Genomic DNA, 25,148 nt, shown 5'->3' with positions numbered 1-25,148 from the left:
CAATACAAGGCAGGTCGGAGAGCCTGTCTTCTACTTCTGGGCGAAGGTCTGAAGATTTGAGCCAGGCCCAACGCCGTGCCGAAATTGCAGTCACAGACACTCTAGTGGAGGTGTCGAAGATATCGTAAGATGTTCTTATTTCGTGTTTCCCTGCTTCAAAGCCCTTTTTAACAAGGGTTTGAAGATGTTCTTGGAATTGGTCAGGCAGGGTTTCAGAGAAGTCCTGTATCTGATTGAAAATGACCCTGTTGTATTGGGTCATATACAGCTGGTAAGCAGCAATTCTAGAGATGAGCATGGCCCCTTGGAACACTCGTCGACCAATATTGTCTAGGAATTTGTGTTCCTTGACAGGAGGGATAGAGGAGTGTGGCTTTGTTCTTTTTGCCTTCTTCTGAGCTGACTCTACCACAACTGAGTGGTGGTCAAGCTGAGACTTTTGAAAGCCCGGGGCTGACTGTACTAGATAAGTAGTGTCAGCCTTCCTGTGTACTGGGGCTACGGATCCAGGATTTTCCCAATTCTTTTTAAGGAGATCAAGAAGAACTTGATGAATGGGAATAGAGGTGATCACTTTAGGGGCATCCAGGAATTGGAGAAGCTCCATCATCTGGTGCCTATCATCTTGTTCCGTCTGAAGTTGAAAAGGGACCATCTCAGACATTTCCTTCACAAAATTAATGAAAGAGAGGTCCTCTGGAGGAGAACGCTTTCTACTTTCAGTAGGAGAAGGAGGTGAAGGTAAATCATCGGTGACTGTGGAGGTATCATCACCCCAAGAGTCATAAGGATCAACAGGCTAACCTGTAGGACGAGAGGGTGGTTGGATACCTGAAGGGCTGGCTGAGGCTCCGAGAAAATTGAAGGAATCGCCAAGGGCACCGCGGACGCCTTGGGGGGCATCGGTGCCGGCATCGATGGCGCCGATGTGCGTATCGCCCCCGATGAGTGAATCGGTGGCGAGGGATGGCATGGCATCGATGGCTGAGGTACCGAGGCATGGGCCCAGAGGTCCTTTTCTTCACCTTCACCCAGGGTTACCAACTTTTCCACAGACTAGGACCGGAGAGAGGAAAGAAACACCTGACTCTCCCCTTATTTACATAAATTTGCATAAATGTGCCACCACTGCCCCTGAACCAGTCTTCTCTCTCTTGCCCCTCTGTTCCTTCTATTCTAGCATCTCAGGACAGTGGCAATGGACAATCTAACAATGGAGCAACAGACCCAACATGGCTATTAATAATGAGTGATGTACTCATGAATCTATTTGAAACACTATACAAATGATGGAGCTCAAACTGCATAGATGCATGCATTTCAGTAACTGTGTATGCACGTGTGTATTACAGGTGCCTTGCTCATTCCACATCCTTCACTGATCTCTTCTTATGATGCACTCACAGCTGGCTGAGGGATCCAGACATAGCACACAGCCATTTACATTCAGCTTTTGTGTTATATTTCTGTAGAGATTTAAAAATTATGCTGCCTTTAATTTGATGTTGAAAACAAATTGGCAATGACTTCTCTGAAAAAAGTGAATTACAATTACAATATAGTAAGCCTTCCATACCAAAACAGCATTAACTGCCATCACTTAAATAGTAATAATCCTACCTATAGAAAGGCAACTTTTCAAATATTACACTAGACCCTCAAACACTAGTTTACCTCCTATCAGGAAAATAAAAAGCCAAGCTGTTCTACATCCCTATACAGAAATTACATGCTAGCAGAATACCTCATCTTAGTCACACATGCAGAACACAGATAAGCCCTCACCCAACAGAGACTAAAGAGACCATAAAATACAAATAGAAACATACAAACAAACCAACTTAAAACTGCAACAACCAGGCTATGCAACAATGGAAAAACAGAAACACTATCATTTCACATAAAACATCAAACAATAAAATTACGGGGCCCAATATTTAAATTGCATTCAGCGCTATTTAGCAGGATAAGTGGGCTTTATGCGGCTAAATAGCAGCCGCTGAATATGCAACTATATTCAATGGCCGCCTCTTAGCCATATAAGTACCTTATATGCCTAGAAGACACAAGCATAAAAAGTTGGCATGTACTGGGCAGAGCGAGTTAGCCATATTTATTTATTTATTTATTTTTAACTTTTATATACCGACATTCTTGCATTAAATGCAAATCATGCCGGTTTACAGTGAAACAGAAAAAGCAGGAAAAAATTCCTTAGTCGAATACAATGAAACAGCTTAGTTAACAAAGGAAACATAAAAATAAATTTTTACATATACACAAAGGTTTGCACAAAAGGGTGCACAAAGGGGAAAGCCCCTTTGTCGCGCGCCAAGGCGCGCGACTCCTGGTGTTGAGGCTGTCTTAACTGTCCGATGTTAGTGATGTCATTATAACTTATAGGACTAACTATCAATGTTTGGAATTAGCTATATAAGTATACATGTAAGTTTAGATACCCCAAAGAATCGGCTAAGTGCATATATATATATACGTGTAAATTCAGCAACTTTGCCATGCCGCTGAATATACATTGTAACTTAGCCAGATATGTTCTAACTGGCTAAGTTACTTACATGGCCAGATTTTAATATCTTCCCCTTCAAAAAATAACAGTAAAGCCATACTCATAGAAAGAATAAATATTTCAAAACAGCTGATGAAAAATATTCAGGGCCCGATATTCATAGCTGGCTGGTTAAGTAATTTAGCCAGATAGAACTTATCCAGCTAAATTATGATGTATATTCAGCAGCATGTCTAAACCACTGAATACACGCGTATTACTAATAGGGATGTGCATTTGAAAAAAATTTGTTTCGGTTTGTTCATTCCTCTCCCTGTCGAAGTATGGTTGCACTTGGCCAACACACCAGTTGAGTCCACTAGGATATGTTTGTGTCACGGAAAAAGCCATACATGTCATAATTAAGGAGGTACCCAAGTGTACAGTGTAACTGTAAGTAGGCCATGAAAAAACTTACGGTTCATGGAGCAATGCAGCAAGTGTGCAAAACAATGGATAACCGTGGCAAGAGCAGTGTTTCAGTAAGTTTGCAAAGCAATGTATGGCAAGGGCATGCCGGAAAGTAGGCAGGCACTGTAAGGGAAGAGGATTTGACAAGAACCTTGAACACAACGAGTAGGAAGAAGAACCCTCAGGTACCAACTGACTTGGAATGGCAGTGGCGGCAGCAGTCGTGCTGGTATATCTTAAGAACTGAGGCAACACCATCACTGAGGCATGACTCCACAAACTTATCCTGCCTGCTTTGCCTCAACAACTGTTTGGGGTGAAGCAGGCAGAAAAATCAGGGTAGTCTTGCCTCAGTTGTGGCATTTTGGGAAAAGGAGGCCGAGGAACTCTGTGAAGTCATGCCTCATTGGTGGCATTTAGGGAAAAAGGAGGCAGAGGAACTCAGTGGAGTCATGCCTCAGATGTGGCATTTGGGGATAAGGAGGCAGAGGAATTTGAAACTCCAGGGAGGAAGACTCAGAACCAATGTCAGGAAGTATTTCTTCACAGAGAGTGTGGTGGATGCCTGGAATGCCCTTCCGGAGGAAGTGGTGAAGACTAAAACTGTGAAGGATTTCAAAGGGGCATGGGATAAACACTGTGGATCCATAAAGATTAGAGGAAGGAAATGAAAAGAAGAGCCATGGGGGTGGCTTGCTGGAATGGAGGCTACTACCTGGTGATTACTACCCTTACTCAATAAGCCTTCACATGGTTAATGCAACTCCAACATTATTCTTTGCTTCAACAGCAAGGGGAAATGTGGAAAAGAGGATTTGCATTCAGACAACATCCAATGAGGCATTGATCTGTGCAGTCTGGGTAAACAAGCATCAGGGTAACTCGCTTGATGTGGTGGTTACTACCCTTAACCATTAAGCCTTATGCTCACGTTTGATGCAACTCCAACATTACTCTCTGCATCAATGGCATGGAGTGGCAGGAAATTTGAAACACAGTTACCAACAAGGGCCCTGAACATGGTGGTCAGTGAAACAGATAAGTATTGGAAAATAAGTGTGGGAGCTTGCTGGGCAGACTGGATGGGCCGATTGGTCTTTTTCTGCCGTCATTTCTATGTTTCTATGTTTCATGACTCAGTAGTGGCATTTGGGGAAAAGATGGCAGAGAAACTCTGAGGAATCATGACCCAACTTTGGTGCTTGAGGCTCAGCAGGCAGAGGAACTCAGTGGAGTCATGACTCGACTGTGGTGCTTGTGGAAATGCAGCAGAGAAACTCAATGGAGTCATGACCCAACTGTGGTGCTTGGGGGATATGCAAGCAAAGGAACTCAGTGGAGTCATGACCCAACTGTGGTGCTTGTGAGTATGCAGGCAGAGGAACTCAGTGGAGTCATGACCCTACTGTGATGCTTAGGGGTAAACAGAGAAAATCAGTAGAGTTATGCTCCATCGGGGGTGCTTGGAAGATGGCAGGCAGAATTAGAATAAGAAAAACCCCCTGTAGTGATGGTGTATGGCAGTGGAAGGCTGCTGCTAGGTGTGCTGCCAGAGACCTGTAGTGTCAGGACCTAGTTTTGTTGTTGGGGACATGTAAAGAGGAAGCAGGAAGAGTGAAGCCCCAGTGCTGTTGTTGGGGATGTATAAGGAAGAAGCAGGAGATGTGAAGCCCCGGTCTTGAGGTTGGGGACATAACAGAAGGCAGCAGGACTGGTCATACCCCGGTGCTGACGTTGGGGACATGACAGGAGGCAGCAGGATTGGTCAGACCCCAGTGTTGATGTAGGGGATGTGACAGGAAGCCCCAGTTTTCTTGATGGGGATAAGTTAGGAGGCAGCAGAGTGTGATAGGCTCCAGATGTCTTCATGGGAACAAGTCAGGAGGCAGCAGGGTGTGACAGATCCCACTTGTCTTTATGGGGACAAGTCAAGTGGCAGCAGGATGTGACAGGCCCGTGGTCTTCATAGGAACAATTCAGGATGCAGTAGGGCATGACAAGCCCCAGTTGCCTTCATGGGGGACAAGTCAGGAGGCAGTAGAGTGTGACAGAACCAAGTTGTCTTCATGGGGACGTCAGGAGGCAGTAGAGCGTGATAGGCCCCTGTAGTCTTGATGGAGGCAAGTCAGGACACAGCAGAGTGTGACAGACCCCAGTTTTGTTGATGGGGACAAGTCAGGAAACAGCAGAATGTGTCAATTGTCCTCATGGGGACAAGTTAGGAGGGAGCAGAATGTAATAGACCCCAGTTTTTTTGATGGGGAAAAGATAGGAGGCAGAAAAAGTGTGACAGGTCCCAGTTTTGTTGAAGGTGACCAGTTAGGAGGTAGCAGAATTGGTCATATCCCAGTGATAGTAAACAGGGCTAGGCAGGCAGAGGGTGTCAGTGCATATTGGTTCCAATGATTTTTCTAAGGGCCAGGCAGGCAGAGCATGTTGGTGCATGTTGGCCCCAGTGAAGTTGCTAAGGGCTAGGTAGGCAGAGAATGTCAGTGCATGCTAGCCCTAGTGATGGTTTTGGAGACATGGCAGGAAGAAGCAGGATTTGTGTGACCCAATTGATGAAGCTGGGGATACAGCAGGACTCAGATTTCGGGGTGATGCGGGCATCAATCTGGCATCTTGGGCCTGGGTAGCGGCAGCAGCAGTCTGATTGTTGGGATGTGTGGGCTAACTGACAGTGTTGGGGACACAGTAGGACTCAGCTTTCCGGGTGGTGTGGATCTTGATTTATTTATTTATTTATTTAAAGTTTTTATATACCGACATTCATCACAGATATCACATCGGTTCACAGTGTAACACAAACAGACGCCTGGGGTAGCATTTTTACATCGAATAGAATTCTGTTATAACACGATAACAAGATAGTAATTGAGGGAGGGGAAATATAAGGGGAGTTTTGAGTATAGAATTGAACGTAATTAACAATATATACAAATATATACATTATGAGCCGGGAATTATAAGGGGATTATGAGGGGAGATTTGAATATAGAACTGAACGTTAAGAACAATATATACAAATATGTACATAATGAGCAGATAACATAATATATTGAGCAATTTGATATGAGATAGGGGGAGAAAAAGGGGAGGAGGGTGGAGCGTTGGAAAGGGCATGGAGGGCTTAGGTGTATGCTTTAGTGAAAAGCCAGGTCTTAAGCTTCCGTTTGAAGGTTTTTAGACATTCGTCTTGCCGTAGCTCGACTGGCATTGTGTTCCAGAGAGTCGGCCCGGAGATTGAAAGCGCACGGGCTCTAGTAGAAGATAGTTTGTAGAGTTTGGGAGAGGGGGTAGGCATGGTGGCGAGATGTTGGTGTCTGGTGGGCTTGTTGGATTGGTGGAGGCGGAAGGAATCATTAAACCAGTTCACTTCAGGATTGTATAAGGCCTTGTGAACGAGGGAGAGAGCCTTATATTGGATGCGGGATGCAATTGGGAGCCAGTGTAATTCTTTTAATACGGGTGTGATATGGTCATTTCTGAGTGAATTGGTCAAGATCCGACTGTTGTGTTTTGCAAGATTTGAATAGGATGGATGGAGTTGTTCGGTAAGCCGAGATGGAGAGAATTACAGTAGTCAGTTTTGGCGAAAATGGTGGTTTGAAGTACTGTACGGAAGTCAGGAGGATGTAGTAAGGGTTTCAGTCTTTTTAGGGTGTGCAGTTTAAAGAAGCCGTCTTTTAGTATATTACTGATGAATTTCTTCAGAGTGAAATGATCATCAAGGATGACTCCCAGATCTCGGACTTGTTGGGAAAATGGGGTATGAGTATGAGAAAGGGGGGGGGGGGGGGGGGGAGTTAGGATGGTTTTGGGGTGAGATGAACATGATTTCAGTTTTAGTGGTGTTTAATGCTAAATGGATGGAAGATAGGAGATTGTTTATAGATAGGAGAGTGTCATTCCAGATGTCCATGGCTTTCGGTAGTGAGTCAGTGATAGGTATGAGCAACTGAACGTCGTCAGCATAAACATAATGAGGGAGATTGAGACTAGATAAGAAGTGACAGAGGGGTAGGATGTAAATATTGAAAAGGGTGGAGGAAAGAGAAGAACCTTGTGGGACACCCTGGTTGAGGGGGATGGCCTTGGATTCGTGATTTCCTAGCTGGATTTTGAAATTTCTATTACTAAGGTAGGAGTTAATCAGCTGTGGGCAACACCTGTAATACCAATTTCAGTTAGACGCTGTAAGAGAATACTATGGCTGATGGTGTCGAATGCGGAAGAGATGTCAAGAAAGGCAAGAATATAGGATTGCCCTTTATCAAAGCCTTTGAGAATATGGTCGGACAGGGAGAGTAGAAGGGTCTCTGTACTGTGGGATTTCTGGAAACCATACTGAGCGGAGGCAAGGATTTGATTATCCTCAAGGTATTCTGTTAGTTGTTTGTTGACAGTTTTTTCAAGGAGTTTAGAAATGAAAGGGAGATTGGAAAAGGGGCGGTAATTAGAAAGATCGGAGAGGTCAAGTTTAGGCTTCTTTAAAATAGGTTTGACGATTGCCTGTTTAAGGGGGACAGGTACATGTCCAGAGCTAATGGACAAGTTAATAATAGTTAGTTAGGCTTGATCTAGCATCTCAGGCCTAGGCAGCAGCAGCAGTGTGATTGTAGATGTGTGGCCCAGTAAACAGTGTTGGGGACATAGCAGGACTCAGCTTTTGAGGTGGTGCAGACCTCGATCTGGCATCTTGGGCCTGGACGGTAGCAGTAGTGTGTTGGATATGTGCCCCAACTAATGGTGCTCGGGACACAGCAAGACTCAACTTTCTGGGTAGTGTGGACCTCGATTTGCCATCTCGGGCATGAGTAGCAGTAGTAGGCAGTGTGATTGCAGATGTGTGACCCAATTGATGGTGTCAGGAGAACAGCAGACAGATGCAGTCAGTCACTGGCTGTGGATGTTGCTGGATGTATTGTAGGCCCCATTGCTGGCATTTGAGGTACAGCAGGCAGACATGCAGAGCAGCTACAGGACCTTCAAATTCCTTTCATTCATCTTGCCATTTGCATGGCAAATCTGGATTCCCAAACAAAGACAGATTAATTTTCAGGAATACTAGCTTTTACATCTAGGGTGGTGACAGCCTGGAGTGATGAGGGTTTACAATGCTCTCTGTCATCAAAAACACTCTTTTGCTGGGAACACTCATTGGTGGACAAGAGAGTTAGTACTGAGCCACTTTCACTAGGTCTGGCCAACACTGTCATCAAAAACTCACTTAGCTGAAGAAGGTGAGTCAGGCAGGAGAGGCTCTCTGAGGAGTGGATAGCCCTGAGTGCAGCAAGGCCCCCGAGGGTACCTGAGTCACTCAGCCAGGAACGCCAGTCAGTGATGTGAAGCGTCTCAGATTAAAGAATAGCAAGATGGAATCCTTGCTAGCTTGAAGGTAGGAAAGTCCGGTTAGCTTAAATACACGTAGGCAGTGACATCATGTGGAGGGGATGCCCCGAGGTTCCCGCCATGATGTGCACAAGAAGGAGGTGCGCATGCCCTAGGTCACTCTGTGTTCAAGATGGCAACCGGGATCACCCTCGCTGTCCCGGAAACGCCAAGGAGGTCAGCGGGCAGAGGCAGAGATGGCCATCTTAGCCAGAATCAAGGCTACTGGGCAAAATGAGGTGAGCAGCAAAGGTCAAAGCCGTCTGCGACTGACGGGCGCAACAGTATTTCCCTTCTTAGGGCCCCTCCCAGGGGGTTTCGGCTTCCTTGGGTGAGTTAAGTGGAAACGATGTAACATGTCTTTGTCAGGGATGTTAAGTACTCCCAATGCTTTCCTCGCTTATGTACATGCAAGAGGTCATCTACTTTGTATGCAATGTCCTCTTCAGCATCCAGAGGCTGTGGATCTGGAGTCTTGCGAGAGAATTCAGAGAGGATGAGAGGTTTCAGCACCGAAACATGGAAAGCGTTGTGTATTTTCATGGATGATGGTAACTTTAAGCTGTAGGTCAGGGGACCTAGGCAGCAAAGGACTGAAAAGGGTTCAATGTAGCGTGGAGCGAATCTAATAGACGGTAGTTTGAGGCGAAGGTACTTGGTTCTGAGCCAAACCTTGTCTCCTGGCTCATAGAAACATAGAAATGACGGCAGAAGAAGACCAAACGGCCCATCCAGTCTGCCCAGCAAGCTTTGCACATTTTTTTTTCTCATACTTATCTGTTACTCTTGGCTCTTAGTAACCTTTTGGTTCTATTTCCCTTCCACCCCCACCATTAATGCAGAGAGCAGTGTTGGAACTGCATCTATGTGAAATATTTAGCTTAATTAGTTAGGGGTAGTAACCGCCGCAATAAGCAAGCTACACCCATGCTTATTTGTTTTCCCAGACTATGTAATTCAGTCCTTTTTGGTTGTTGTCTGTATATAGATCCTCTTTTCTTCATTCCCTCTGCCGTTGAAGCAGAGAGCCATGCTGGTTATGTGTGAAACATCAGTCTTTCTCCCCTGCCGTTAAAGCAGAGAGCTATGCTGGATGTGTGTGAAGTATCAGTCTTTCTCCCTTGCCGTTGAAGCAGAGAGCTATGCTGGATATGCATTGAAAGTGAAGTATCAGGCTTATTTGGTTTGGGGTAGTAACCGCCATAACAAGAACAAAAGAACATATGAAATTGCCATGCTGGGTCAGACCAAGGGTCCATCAAGCCCAGCATCCGGTTTCCAACAGAGGCCAAAACCAGGCCACAAGAACCTGGCAGTTACCCAAACACTAAGAAGAACCTATGCTACTGATGCAATTAATAGCAGTGGCTATTCCCTAAGTATAATTGATTAATAGCCATTAATGGACTTCTCCTCCAAGAACTTATCCAAACCTTTTTTGAACCCAGCTACACTAACTGCACTAACCACCTCCTCTGGCAACAAATTCCAGAGCTTTATTGTGCATTGAGTGAAAAAGAATTTTCTCCGATTAGTCTTAAATTTGTTACTTGCTAACTTCATGGAATGCCCCCTAGTCCTTCTATTGTTCGAAAGTGTAAATAACCGAGTCACATCTACTCGTTCAAGACCTCTCATGATCTTAAAGACCTCTATCATATCCCCCCTCAGCCGTCTCTTCTCCAAGATGAACAGCCCTAACCTCTTCAGCTTAAAGCAAGCTACTCCCAGCTTTTTTGTGAATTCAAATCCTGTTTTCCACATTCATTCACATCCTCTAGACTTTATGGATCCACAGTGTTTATCCCACGCCCCTTTGAAGTCCTTCACAGTTCTGGTCTTCACCACTTCCTCCGGAAGGGCATTCTAAGCATCCACCACCCTCTCCATGAAGAAATACTTCCTGACATTGGTTCTGAGTCTTCCTCCCTGGAGCTTCAAATCGTGACCCCTGGTTCTGCTGATTTTTTTCCGACGGAAAAGGTTTGTCATTGTCTTTGGATCATTAAAACCTTTCAAGTATCTGAAAGTCTGTATCATATCACCTCTGCTCCTCCTTTCCTCCAGGGTGTACATATTTAGATTCTTCAATCTCTCCTCATAAGTCATTCGATGAAGACCTTCTACCTTTTTGGTCGCCCTTCTCTGGATCGCCTCCATCTTGTCTGTCTTTTCGGAGATACGGTCTCCAGAACTGAACACAGTACTCCAGGTGACGCCTCACCAAGGACCTGTACAAGGGGATAATCACTTCCCCTTTCCTACTTGATATTCCTCTCTCTATGCAGCCCAGCATTCTTCTGGCTTCTGGCTCAAACTGAGGTGTTGCTCTGTGATGGGTATTGTATTGCATTTTGGCCCGTTGTCATGAAGAAGTAGATAATTCATAGTGGCAGCACTGGAGATCCAATGCAGCAGAACTCACTTAGCTGAAGAAAGTAAGACAGGCAGGAGAGGCTCTCAGAGGAGCGGATAGCCCTGAGTGCAGCAAGGCCCCCAAGGAGCGGGTATCTGAGTCACTCAGCCAGGAACGCCGGTGCAGCGATACGAAGCGTCTCAGAGTAAGGAATAGCAAGATGGAATCCTTGCTAACTCGTAGGTAGGAAAGTCCGGTTAGCTTAAATACACGTAGGCAGTGACGTCATGCGGAGGGGATGCCCCCGAGGTTGCCGCCATGACATGCACAAGAAGGATGCAGGCACATGCCCTAGGTGACTCCGAGTTCAAGATGGCGACTGGGATCACCCTCGCCATCCCGGGAATGCAAGGAGGTCGGCGTGCAGAGGCAGAGACGGCCATCTTAGCCAGAATCGAGGCTACTGGGCAAAATGAGGTGAGCAGCAAAGGTTGCAGTCATCTGCGACCGATGGGCGCAACAGCCCTGTGCTAGCAATGCCTCTGCTTCTCCATTTCTGTAGGGATGATTCTGACCTTTCTTGGAGGTAGAGAGTTGCTCATTTGACTTGAAAGTGCTGAGAGGGTGAGGCATGAGCACAGTGAACCTTAACAATATCCACTTAATGATTTACCTTTTTTCTGAAGACACTGTGACCTGTGTATGAAGCACCTGAAAGCAGCCTGGCTGACATGGATGTAGACATGTAATTGTAACAATGGTGCACAAGTTGATGGGGATAGACTCTTTGTCATGGGCTAATGCACTTCTCCACATTTATAATCCAACACAGTCTCTCAGATTGTCTCAGAGATGCCTTCTCAATATTCCATCCCCCAAAATGGCTTACTTAACTTAGACACTAGAGTGTGCTTTCTCTATGGCAGCTCCTGTGTTTTGGAACTCACTGCTTGTGGCCTTACGATTAATGGAGTCTGTGTTGAAGAAACTCCTGTTTGAGCAAATGCTGGTCAAATAGTCTGTGCCTCAGAAAGCTGTGAAAAAGTGTTTGCTATACCCCTGTATGATTTCTTGACAGCATCTCAGCAAGTATCCATTGCATGTTTTTTTCTAGATTGTCAATGATTTTATGTTAATTCTATTCACTTTACTTTGGATTATGTATGTATGAGTTGTATATCATTTAGAGCAATTGTGTAAGCAATCAACAAATAAATAAAAAATAAAATAAGCCTGTCTTGGATATCTTTAAAGAGACCCAAATTGCACTGCCATGCTATTCTTCAGGTTCCAATAGCTACTGCAGAAGTTCTAGAAGAAATACTGCATGCATCATAGGCTGACCTGATAAAGGTTTTACCTCATTTTTCAGTTTCTTGAATTACTAGTATAAAAAGGTTCATTTTGTTTATTGGATGTACTTCTAAGTACTGCACTTTCTGTAAGGAAGGATGCATATATTGAATCATGTGCAATCAATTTTGAGTTTAACATGGCTGCCTTGTAATACCTTTTTTGCTATATTATCCAGAAGTTTTACCATGAGGGTTGTTAGAATGTGTCATTTTGCTTAATTTTCTAACACTGGACTACTATTACATAACAATGTAATAGTAGTTATAGTAGTAGTTATATATAGTAGGCATATCAAATACAGCCCTATCGTGGTTCTCCTCATACCTAGATCATAGAATGTACTTAGTCAAACTCGATGACTTCGAATCCGCTCACATTCCCCTCACGCAAGGCGTCCCACAAGGCTCCTCCCTATCATCCACCCTCTTCATTATTTACTTACTCCCACTCTGCCACTTACTCTCTAAACTAGGACTGAAATTTTTCCTATACGCAGATGACGTACAAATATTGATTCCCATTCGAAAATCCCTCAACGAAACCCTGCAGTACTGGGAAACTTGTCTGACCTCCATCAACTCACTCCTCTCCAATCTCCACCTTGCACTCAACACCTCCAAAACTGAAATCCTTATCCTAACAAATCAATCTTCCGACTCGATCCACCATATGATCCAAAACGCCTCACAAGCTCAATCACTACCATATAGCGTCAGAGACTTAGGAGTTTACCTAGACAACCAACTAAACTTGAAATCCCACATTAAATCACTGCTAAAAGGAGGCTTCTTTAAACTCCAAACCCTCAAAAAACTGAAGCCCCTCCTACACGCCCATGATTTCCGCACCGTTATGCAAACCACCATGTTATCCAAACTCGATTATTGCAACGCCCTTTTTTTAGGCCTCCCAGCCTCTACTATTAAACCTCTTCAAATCCTCCAAAATGCTATGGCACGTATCCTAACAAACACCAGAAAATCCGATCATATCACTCCCATACTACAAAATCTCCACTGGCTCCCCATTGCATTCCGTTCCCAATACAAAACATTTACCATCCTACATAACACACTATACAAAAACAGCTCCCCCTGGCTTGAAGATATGCCTCAATTCCGGCAATCGAACCGCCCCACCAGAAACGCCCTCGCCGGCACCCTCCAAACCCCCTCACTCAAAATTGGGCACCTCACTGCCACCAGGGAAAGAGCCTTCTCTATCGCTGGCCCCTCCCTCTGGAACTCCCTCCCGGCCAAACTCCGACTAGAACCATCCCTGAGCCACTTCAAAAAAGGAATAAAAACATGGCTGTTTAAACAGGCCTACCCCAACTCCTCTCAACCCTAGGCCTCCCGCGCATATAGGAACCTGCATTCTCCATACAGCCCTTCCCACCTTTCCCACCCTGGTAACCCTTCCAGCACACCCGATGCTCCCCCTCACTCCCCCCCCATCCCCCCTCCCACTCCCCCCATCCCGCTCCCCCCCTCTCCCCTCCTTCAGCCTGCTACAGCCTCCCCCTCCCCGCCTTCTTTACCTTATCAATCCCTCTCTTATCCTTACTTCCTCTTTCTCATCTATTCTCCCCCCGTTCCCTCTCCCCTCACCCCTCCCCCCAACTTTGTAAATAAGTTTACATATGTAATTTTAAATCCACATCGTTCCAATTAAGTTATCCATGCTTGCTTACTCTATCTCTTGTACTTCGCTATTTACTTTGTTCTTTATTATCCAATTATTATCCAATTTCTCCCAGTTAAACCCCCTTGTTCAATGTAATTTCCTTTCTCAGTTAATTGTGAACCGACATGATGTGTCCTACGAATGCCGGTATATAAAAATGTTAAATAAATAAATAAAATAAATAAATAAATGTAGAAGCTGGACCTTGTGATATACTGGAACTGGCTGAAATAAAGTGCTCTCAGCCTAGTGCACAGATCTATGTGTGGTTGGATGAACTAGACCAGCATCTGATAATATAAAGAGATTGGTACATCCACAGCACATGCCCAAACAAATGCATAGCTGATAGTGCCCATCACATGTAAATTCTAAGGAAATTGCTGGGTACCTAAAGCATACTTTTTAATGTGGTAAATTTAACTCCAGCCCCGGAGGTGGAGTAAAGTTAATTCACGAGTCAAGGGCTCATGAGAAATAAAAAAACAAATACAATCCTCTGTTCTCCTACTTAGTATTGTTGTGACACTTAAATTTACTGCTTGCATTGTTGAAAAATAAATATATATACTGGCTTGATTAAAAAAAAAAAAATTCTTATGGCCACACAATTTAGACACAAGGGGTACTTAGCTATGGGCATTGTCATCAACTTCACCAAAAAAGAAATCAGCCTGAAGAATGGGAAAAAAATGTACACTCATATTAAGCAGCACCCATTGCAACTGTGTGCGCCCATTGCATTTGAGTGCTATGGATGATGTATAATTCTCCCCTAGCGCACCCTTTTTTATACAGCCTTTCATTTAAATACTGCATCGGGCACCCAGGGGATGTGGCTGCATGCGCGTTAAGAAAATGGGCGCCTTCTTGCATTGGCCCCTTTATTTGAGGTCCAACTTCCTTGACACGGGTAGGGTATATAAAGGTATTTGACACATTCTTGTTTGAAGCTCTTGAAGGATCCTATGCACCAGAAAGCAAATGTTGCTTACCTGATGTAACAGGTGTTCTCACAGGACAGCAGGATGTTAGTCCTCACAAATGGGTGACATCGAGGATGGAGCCCTGTACGGAAAACTTTTCTGTCAAAGTTTCAACAAGCTTTGACTGACACTGGCACACTGGGTGCACTGAGCATGCCCAGCCTGCAATTATCCCTGTGAGCCACAGGTGTCTCCCTCAGTCTCGTCTTATAGCTAAAAAGCGCAAGCGAAACTAAAATAAAAGTATACAGACCCAACTCCGCGGGGTGGCGGGCGGGTTTCGTGAGGACTAACATCCTGCTGTCCTGTGAGAACACATGTTACATCAGGTAAGCAACATTTGCTTTCTCACAGGACAAGCAGGATGGTAGTCCTCACAAATGGGTGAGTACCGAGCTGAGGATGCCCGGGAATGCACCAGATACACCGCAGATGCGCAAAGGCGTAACGACTGAGGTGGAAATGGGAACGGAGGGCATCCGCAACACCATAATGGGTTCGTGGAAGGATGTTGGGTAGTGAATTGAAAAAAGTAAGAGTAGGCGGACTGGCCAAACATGGAGCATGCCGGCTAGTCAAATGTAAGCAATAATAGGCTGCGAAGGTATGGAGAGGACTCCAGGCTGCAACCTGATAAAAAAGTACAAGCAGCAGTAACCAAAGGGAAGCTGTTAAGGCTAAGACGGACACAACAGTATGTGGATACCCACAGTGTTGTAGTGAAATGTCTGCTTGTTGGTAGGAAAGGAAATATAGACCACTTAATCAGAAGGATTAGGTCTGTGTGGCCACTGGAAGTAGCAGCTTGACCCTTGCATGAAGGAAAGAGTCAAGTGGAATTCACATGGAATGCAGTGCAATGTAGATAGAATGTAAGCGCAGCATTACTGTCCAGGAATGTGGAAAACCCAGTCTCTCCCTAGGGCGAGAGAGAGAGGTTAGGAAAAATTAATAGAGTATTTCCTGAGGAACGGAGATATAACATCTACCTGAAAAGGATAGAAAGTTGAATGCGTAGAACTACTCAGTGGCAGAGGAACGGAGTCAGGTGAGTATGGAAAGAGTGCATAACTCACGGACCCTGCTGGCAGGAATGACATTAAGAGGGAAAGAAGTTCCCTTGCCAAACTGTGGAAGAGAGGAATGGAAAGGCTCAAACGTAGAATGTATGAGACTTATAAGGAGAATATATATGTTCATTCCGTGATTAGAGAAATAGAGGCGGCTTGATCAGTGGATAATCCATGGTAAGCCGACTCAGAGAGGATTACCGAAAACGGGAACCCAACTCCCAAAACGATACACCTCCTAAGAGAAAGGTGTATCTATGTGGAGGATGTCTGGAGAACAGAATCCGAGGGAGTAAGAAAAAAATGGTGGAAAAGTAAAAGGGGTAATACCTCTTTTTTTTTTTTTTTTTTTTTTAGCGTCAGGAGGTAAAGCCTGCCATATTAAACGGCAAGATTTATGTTTAGAAGGTTTTGTGACGCTACCAGAACCTAAGAACATCAGTAAGTCTATGATTTGGGACTGACTGGTGAGGGAATAAAAGGTTACTGATATGATGGATTGAGAAGTATGGGAAGCATACTGATCTCAGTCAGGGAGTGGGGAAAAGAATACTGAACCCCATCCCAGTTCAACATTAGAAGAATGCTGGCTACGAGAGGCAGCAGAAGAGATATATTGAAGAGGCCTTTGATGGAAGAAAAGGCATCTAAGGGAACGCATAGGAAACATGTGTAGGGAGCAGAACCTGTGCATCGTATGGAATGATGCAGACGCAGAGGAAAGTTTAGTTAAACTCAGCGTTAAAAGATTTGCCCTGTACACATGTAATTGAGACCATTCGAGAGGATAGAACCTACGTGGAAAAGGTCAGATAGAGCGTTCATTAAATCTCTTAGATATGTGGCCCAAAGACGCATGAAGTGAACAAGGGCCAAGGGTAGAGCTGCGCAGCTGTCTAGCAGAGCAGCTAAGAGGTTGTGCGTGCTTATGAGTTGGAAAGCACATTGTCCCTATGCTGTCTGTCTGTATGCACAAAGAATTGTTGCAAAAGCAGTATTGGAAGGCATAAGGGCATAACTCATGGGTGCAACGTCCAGGAAGTTTATGAGAAACTATGCTGGAGTGCAATAGATGCATAATGGGTTGACAGCTTTCAGGAGAAACTTTATAACCCTAAGGAATTGCGAGCATGAGTCGAAGGAGACTAGGTCCTAGTTCGAACTGGGATAAGAATCAGGGACGAAAGCAATGAAACCACTTAGGTCCATTGAGTATAGAATGTCACTGAATATAACCCATAGCAGTTTTGAATTATGAGAAAAAATGCATAGTGGGAAGAAACCCCATAGCCCAACCATGAAAAGTTGAAAGGTTGAGGTTATGGAAAATATGCGCAGGGACATATAACAATGTATCAGAATGTCTGTGCGCATGCTGGACAAGAGGGTCTTAAGACTGTGGTGTCCAGAAGTGTTACAGAAGGGATTTATGGCAGTGACAGTAATCCCAGTTAGTAAATGTATAGTGAGTCCTGAAAAAAGTGAGAGCTCTTTGCATGTACTGAAAGGAAAGTGAATGATGTTACACTCCGCAGAGAAAACAGCATTCACCAACAGTGATGCAAGAGACAGTTCACTTACCGAAGCTGGTGCCGGCGGCAGAGCTTGGGGTTGTAATGTTGACTCACCATAAAGCACATAGAAACATTAAAATAATGTACTTACTGCAGTATGGAGTGATGGTAACCAAAGATACCATTGTACCTGTGACGTCTAAAGAAAGTTGGATTTTCTTAGGTCCAGGATGTGCGGAGAGTAACTATTTTCTGTTAAAAGAAAGAATAGTGCAATTAAAACTCCCCAACCCCCCTCCCTTCTCCCCTCTGCACTTCGTAGCGCCTGGGGGAGTGTACCGGGACTTTGGTACAAGGTGGGGTGGCCGCTCTGATATCTGACCAGATGGGAGACCAAGAGGTGTCCCAATGGAGGATATCATGTAGGCTCCTGCAGGTGTGTGAGCGGTAAGTGGTACCCGCATTTCTGTATGCTGTACAAGGAGACACTGAGACCTGTGGCCAGGCCTCAAGGTGGACTTGTACATGGGGCAATGGTTGCTGAATCTCATGTTTAGCAGATCAGCCAATGCAGCTGGACCTTGGTTGGGAGGGAACCAAGAGTCAGAGCATTGGTCGGCACAGGGACTTGTTACTGACAAGAGAAGAAGCCCTGCTGCAATCCCAAGAAGATAGAGGGGTTCTCCTGATATTGTGGCTAACATAGCTAACATAGTGATATGTGACACTAATACAGTTCTAAAAGGCACATGACCCAGAACTTTTCGAACCACGGTCCGAATGGGAGAACACAACTCTATGGGAATGCCGCCGAAGCGGGTACTTACCATCCGACGTGGATCGCCGCAAGACGAGCCGGTGAAGATTGTTGACCCCGACGGTCTCCGGAGTCCTCGAGGGTAAGGCCGGGGACGTAAACGTCCATCTCGCTCTGAAACCCGGTATGGTGGCACAGGTACAGAGGAGACAGGCCAGGCGTGAGTGGCGTTTAGACTGCTAAGTGTAACAGATGGCCATAGTCCCACACCACTTGACGGTGGGGCACGCCAGGAACAGAGGAGCCCTAACGGAACTCATGTTCCCTCCCTCGTCACAGCGGCTCGATGTGTCGTGACGCCAATGCAGAAGCTGTCGGACCTGGATCCGGAAGTTCTGGATCACCAAGGACTGCCAAAACTGTAGGAACAGTGCTGATGGCAGTGGTGATGTCGCTCTGCCCGAGCGTTGTCCAGCCTGGAGAAGGATGGCACCGATGTGCTGGATGGCGTCAGCGGCGGACGATCACGATGTCGGTGATGATGGGTGCCACGGTGCTCGGCCCGGTCTTTCCCCAGCGCCGAGATGGAAGCCCTCGTCGTCCTGGAAGGCGATCGATGACGAACTGTCAGCACGCCTGCTCTGCTCCTGACACAATGGAGTGTCTTAAGCTAATACGGGGCTTAAAAAAGAACCCAAAGCGTGGAGCAATGTGAGGAGGCGAGGGTATTATGTGGCGGTGCTATGTCGGTATTGACGATATTGAAGGCAACCTAAGGGGCTTCGAGGATATCATCAAAATGGGTATGAAAAATCGTCGATGACTGGCCAGGAGAATGATGACAGTGACGGGCACTGACAGCAGTGGCATAGGTATCTTTGAAACGATGTGGAATCGAATAATCGAAAAACATTGCCGTTATTGAAAAAGATACCGGCATCGACTGAGTCGAATCAATAGGGCGTCAAGGACACCGAAGGAAAACGGAGGTGTCGAGGGCATCGATGCATGGAGGCGGGCATTTATGCCGTTTGTGGCATGGCCACGGGCATCAACTATAGGGCCACAGACGTTGACGGTATCGATTTGGACAGACTCAGATTTCCAAGTGTACATGGCATCGGTGCCCCAGACACGTGTGTCGGTGGCATCGATATGGACACGTATGGAATCGATGGCATGGATCTCCCAGTCGATGAATTCCATCCCGGCATCAACGCCAGTCCTGGAATCGGCATGGGCATCGATGCCAGCCATAAGGCTGGCATTGGCATCAACGCCCATCCACGGAATCGAGCCGGCATGGATATCCACCGATGGGATCCACCTGGGCATCGAATTTCACCGATGGGAGCAGCCTGGCATCGACTGCCCTCGATGGATGCATTCTAACATAGATGCCCATGGATGAAACACCTGGGCATCGGTGTCCATCGATGCAAAAGGACCCGGCACCGATGCCATCGACGGACGGCCATCCGGCACCAATGCCATCGACGGACAAGCCATCCGGCACCGATGTCCATCGATGGGGACCATCCGGCACCGATGTCCACCGATGGGGACCATCCGGCATCGATGCCCACCGACGAATCGATGTGGCACCGATGCCCCCCGATGGAAAGGGCTGGACATCGGTGGGGAGGATGGGGCATCGATGGCATCCCCAAAAGGGGGGGGTGGCATCGATGAAGTGACCCTGGGATCGTTAAAAAGTGTCTCGGGCAGCGGTGGCGGCGACCCGAGTATGCATGGCAGTGACTAACAGCGTGTGCGTCAATGGCATGCATCCGGGTAGGGACGGCACCGAGGAAGCCCAAGGAAAAAAACAGTGCGTAGGAGGAAAAAGCCTGGTAGCACTGAAAAGCAAAAAACATGGATAAAGGCATCAGGGCACCGTGGGGGGAGGGGCGCTGATGACATATAAAAGCCCAGGGCGGTTTAGGCGGGTCCCGGTGTAGCGATAGGGTATCGACTGCGTGAGGGTACCAGGGAACGAAGGACTTGAAGCTACAGAGGTCCTAAGTTAAGGAAAAAATCCCTACCCCACTAGCATAAGCAAGCAGAGTGTCACAGAGATACTCGCAAGCTGTTTAAAGCTAACTGAAAAATGGGGGAAGGGAAGGCTTCAGTCAGTTAACAGCCTTAAGATAGTGACAGGAACCGACCGAAAAATAAGAATTAGTACTCACCGAGCGTCGTAAAAACGTACGCGGAGGGAGACCTGTGCAGGGAAAAGTGTTTTTTGAAGTGAAAAGTTAAGTGTTTCCATGAGGTAATTAGTTAAAAAATCCTCACAGAGCTCCAACCGCTATGCTGACTGCAGAGCGGAAAAAAGAAGACTGAGGGAGACACCTGTGGCTCACAGGGATAATTGCAGGCTGGGCATGCTCAGTGCACCCAGTGTGCCAGTGTCAGTCAAAGCTTGTTGAAACTTTGACAGAAAAGTTTTCCGTACAGGGCTCCATCCTCGATGTCACCCATTTGTGAGGACTACCATCCTGCTTGTCCTGTGAGAACTGCTAGTACTTGTTTTTGGAGCCTGGATGTATTTGAGTAGGCCAAACACATCTTCTCTGGGCTCTTCCTCCTGCTGCAGATAGTACAAAGAATGGCAAAAGAAATCCCTACTTCAAAGAGCAAGTATAATATGTTTTCAGGAGGGGATGTATTCCTGGGGTGCTGAGGCAAAGGATCTGATGGAAGACCTGTAGATCCTTCCTCATCCAGATAGAATGAGAAAGAGGTATAAGATGACTCTGAGCCTTCCTGAGAACCAGATAACACAACAAAAGGGTCTTCAAAAGTTGCCCTATCCTTAGAAGAAAATGAGTTGTTAGACTGAGACTGAGTTTGAATTTGGATCAATTTATCTCTACCCAGATAAACTGGAATAGTGGATTGACAGTCCAGCTTGGAGGCCATATTGTCTAAAATAGGAGACATTTCTTCCAATGAGAGAGGAGGAGGAGATAAGCCTAGCATCTTTGAAAAATACATTTTCATAAATTCTAAGCACATCTTTTCAACAAAGGGGTGCTGATCTTTTTTGGTGAACGAATTGCTGGAAATTAGCCATCTGATTCCAGAATGAGAACTGGCATAACCAATGGAATTTTTGTTTTGTATGTGAATCCTGATCCAAAATTGCCTGTTTTCAACTTTTCTGTGCCAAGAAATTTGTCTTGGTGCCAAAGTGATTTTGACATCAATAAGGCCCAAATGCATTTACTAATCAATTGCACCAGAGAAATTAATCTGATGGCATTGTTCTTTGCGCTGATCTCGTCTATGCATCTTGTTTCATAGACTATTTATGTTTCTCTGAGACTATTGTGGTATGGTGCCAGTATCCTTTGGTGCAAAGCAGCACAACCTTTGCATCAAGGATGCACTGAATCATGGTGCCGAGTATGAGAGGACTCTGCCTTGCTTAATTTAGGAAAAGGTCCCTCAGCTGGTGATGGTTTCCTTGTCTTTCCTACTGCTGAACTCCAGGAAATCCTGAAGTGCATAGATCCTGTACCTTCTGGCGCAGGGAGACATAAGAGTGCAGGCAGAGCAAGGCCTAAACATCTTACACACTTGTCATGATGATCGGTTTTGGACATCTTTGCCTCACAAAGATGCGAAGAGGATAGAAGCTGAGTCAAACTCAGTTTTGAACGAAAATTGTAAACTAATTTAACCTACATTTTTTGGGGGAAGACTCACATAAATAAAGAAAAATGAAATAATTTGAATAGAGAAGAATAAACAAAGATAACTAGTTTCAAAAAATTTGAGTGGCTTGAGAAAGAGAGCAAAACAAGTTTGCACAAGCAGAAGAAAAGACTGAAGAGACTCATGGGAAGTTCCACACATGTTCAGAAATTCCTTTTCATTTTTTTGAGCTCTAAGAGAGCTTTTCCGTCCTGGCATCATTGAATGATGGAACCTAATTGTGTGGTTGACTTTACCCTGCTTGTCCATGTGGTTTACCCACATAGAGCAGAAGAATTCCCGGGATGGAATTAAGGCAGAGAATATGATGATATGCAGTTCTGCATTTTCAAAACTAAATGTGTTGTTTTCAATGGAAAAAGCAGATGCAAATGAGTGTGGGGATTTTTTCCAAGATAAAGAATATGCGCAGTTTCCTTTGTGAAGTGGTGCATAATCCACAAGGAAAAGTAGCTGCAGACTTCTACAACTATGTGGGCGGTTTGGAAAATTGTCCCTCTTCTTCTTACTGTCCTTAACCAATCCATAGTTTTGCGCACTTTCTTCCCAAGGCCTCACTCTCACCAGGGTGAGAGAGTTTTGCACACATTGTGTCCATGTGAGACAGGTCTGCTAACAAATTATTTCCCCATTTTGTGAATCTGTTAACTCAGTGAAAAGTTTCCTCCATAAAAGAAGCATTTGGCTTTATCCTACTTCTACAGAGTACAAATTATGTTTGAGTAATACTACTATACATATCAGCATACTTACTTCAACTTTTTCTCCTTCTCGTGATAGAACTGACAACATGCGATCATAATCTTTCAAATGAAACTCCACTTCATTCAAATTATCAAATAGTCCTGGTAGATGAGGCTGTTAAAAAAAGAAAGCAGATTATAGTCATATACTTAGCTGTCATTGAAAAATAATAAATGCCCTTTCTTCCCTTTCCCTTTAAAAGTGTCATTCATATCAGGCACTAGAATACATGGCAACAGAGGATGAATATGGTAAAGTTGCTTGCCTATAGCAGGTGCTCTCTGAAGAGAACAAGTGGATCATGTGATAGAACTCAGCACTGAACAGTAGAGATGTGAATCGTGTGCCAGATCGTCTTAACGATCAGGTTCGGCTGGGGGAGGGGGGGGAAATCTGATTGTTAAGATATGTGAATTGGAATCGTTTCCGATTCCAATTCATATCGCTAATTTTTTTTTTAGGGAGGCCCGTGCCGCTAAAAAAAACCCACCCGACCCTTTAAATCGACCCCCCAAAACCTTTTAACATTACCTGGTGGTCCAGGGGGGCCTCGGGGGACGATTTCCCGTTCCCAGGCATCAGCTGCACTAAAATAAAATGGCGCTGATGCCCCTTTGCCCTTACCATGTGACAGGGTATCCGTGCCATTGGCCGGCCCCTGTCACATGGTAGGAGCACTGGATGGCCGGCGCCATCTTTAATGGCGTCGGCCATCCAGTGCTCCTACCATGTGACAGGGGCTCCTCTTCATGCAAGTCAATTATAAAACTATTGGAGAAGTCCATTACCTGCTATTAATTAAGTTGATTTAGAAAATAGCCACTACTATTATTAGCAACTAGCAATGAATTAGACTTAGTTTTTGGGTACGTGCCAGGTTCTTATGGCCTGAATTGGCCACTGTTGGAAACTGGATGCTGGGCTTGATGGACCCTTGGTCTGACCCAGTATGGCATGTTCTTATGATAGCACTTTGTAGATGGCATTTATCTACAAGCCTTTAACATCTATTGCCATTTAGCTTTTCTGCCGGTATTGCTGAATTATCCACTGCCTGTTGGTGTAGTGAAAAAACTCACAAGACATACTTTCTGGAAACTGCTCAGTAATGAACTCTCGCTGGCTAGACTACTATCTACTAGGGATATTTGTTGCAGCAACTCTCCAACATGAAGCCAGCCTGAGCAATAAGTTTAGGCTTCAGGGAGGTTTATGACATCAGTCAGCAGAGTTGCTTACCTGTAACAGGTGTTATCTGAGGGCAGTAGGATGTAGTCCTCACATATGGGTGACATCATCGATGGAGCCCTATTACGGAAAAAGATTGTCAAAGATTCTAGAAACTTTTGACTGGCACACTGAGCCCACTGAGCATGCCCAGCATGCCATGATCCCTGCAGCCACAGGGGTCTCCCTTCAGTCTCGTTTGTAGCAATAAGTATGAGCGAAAAAATAAAATAATAAAACGTTTCGGACCCAATACCACGGGGTGGCAGGTGGGTTTCGTGAGGACTACATTTCCCATACTCCTCGGCCTATCGATAAGATACCCAATTCACCTGGACACAGCGCCCATTCTTATCACTCAGAACCAGGGCAGGTTACGACAACCCAACCTCCAAACCCTTGCCCTAACGGCTTGGATGTTGAAAGCTTGATACTTCAGCGGCTCAATCTTTCAAGTCAAGTCTCTGAGGTTCTCGAGCTTCACGAAAGCCCTCCACATGAAAATCTTACAGTTCCAAATGGACTAGATTTACTGAGTGGTGCACCCAAAAAGGTATTAACCCTTCCTCCTGCTCCACTCCTTCACTATTAGACTACCTATGGCACATCTCAGATTCTGGTCTTCAGACTTCTTCTGTACATGTACACCTGAGTGCCATTTTGGCATACCACAAAGGAATAGGGAATGCCCCTATAACAGCGTCCCTAAACAGTTGATTCATGAGAGGCTTATTTCAACTTAAGCCTCCCATTTGGCCACCAGTTACAGAATGGGACCTTAATGTAGTACTTGCATGAGTCATGCGATCTCCGTTTGAGGCTTTGCATTCCTGGATTGTAAAATTTCTTACATGGAAAGTCCTTTTCCTAGTAGTCATTACATCTGCTAGGAAGGTCAGTGAGTTACAAGCACTTGTCACATACTCACCCTATACCAGGTTCCTGCACTCACCCCAAATTCTTGCCTTAGCCAATTCATAGTTTTGCGCACTTTCTTCCCAAGGTCTCACTCTCACCAGGGTGAGAGAGTTTTGCACACATTGGACTGTAATCTTGCACTCGCTTTTTTCATGTTTGATGTCCCGACTCGCCAGACCATCGCTGGATCTGCCTTGCTCAACCTTCAGAAAGGTAACAAGCCTCTTACAGACTTTGCTATTGAATTTAAGACTCTAGCATCTGAACTACATTGGGACACTAGATGCTTATGTGCCATATTCATGGAGGGTCTCAACTCTCGCTTAAAGGACGAATTAGTTGTTATGGTTCTGGCCGCGAGCGCCGCGACCAGACCCTTACCTCCGAGCTCCTGGATCTGTTCCCGCTTCTCGTGGCCTAGTTCACGGCCTGTTTGGTGGCGT

The 25,148-nt window shown here is 45.4% G+C and overlaps 1 protein-coding gene across 1 annotated transcript in view; it reads right to left on the bottom strand.

Annotated features, from left to right (window-relative positions):
* Positions 1-25,148, bottom strand: part of DNAH8 (dynein axonemal heavy chain 8) — a 1,926,251-nt gene that overhangs the window by 909,763 nt on the left and 991,340 nt on the right. The window contains 1 exon segment of the mRNA XM_029592920.1: positions 22,570-22,674. Within this exon segment, the coding sequence (XP_029448780.1) occupies positions 22,570-22,674 (105 nt within the window).

Source organism: Rhinatrema bivittatum, chromosome 3 (genome assembly GCF_901001135.1).
Source record: "Rhinatrema bivittatum chromosome 3, aRhiBiv1.1, whole genome shotgun sequence".
In the NCBI taxonomy this organism is placed as follows: domain Eukaryota; kingdom Metazoa; phylum Chordata; class Amphibia; order Gymnophiona; family Rhinatrematidae; genus Rhinatrema; species Rhinatrema bivittatum.
This window is presented reverse-complemented; position numbering and strand designations above follow the sequence as displayed.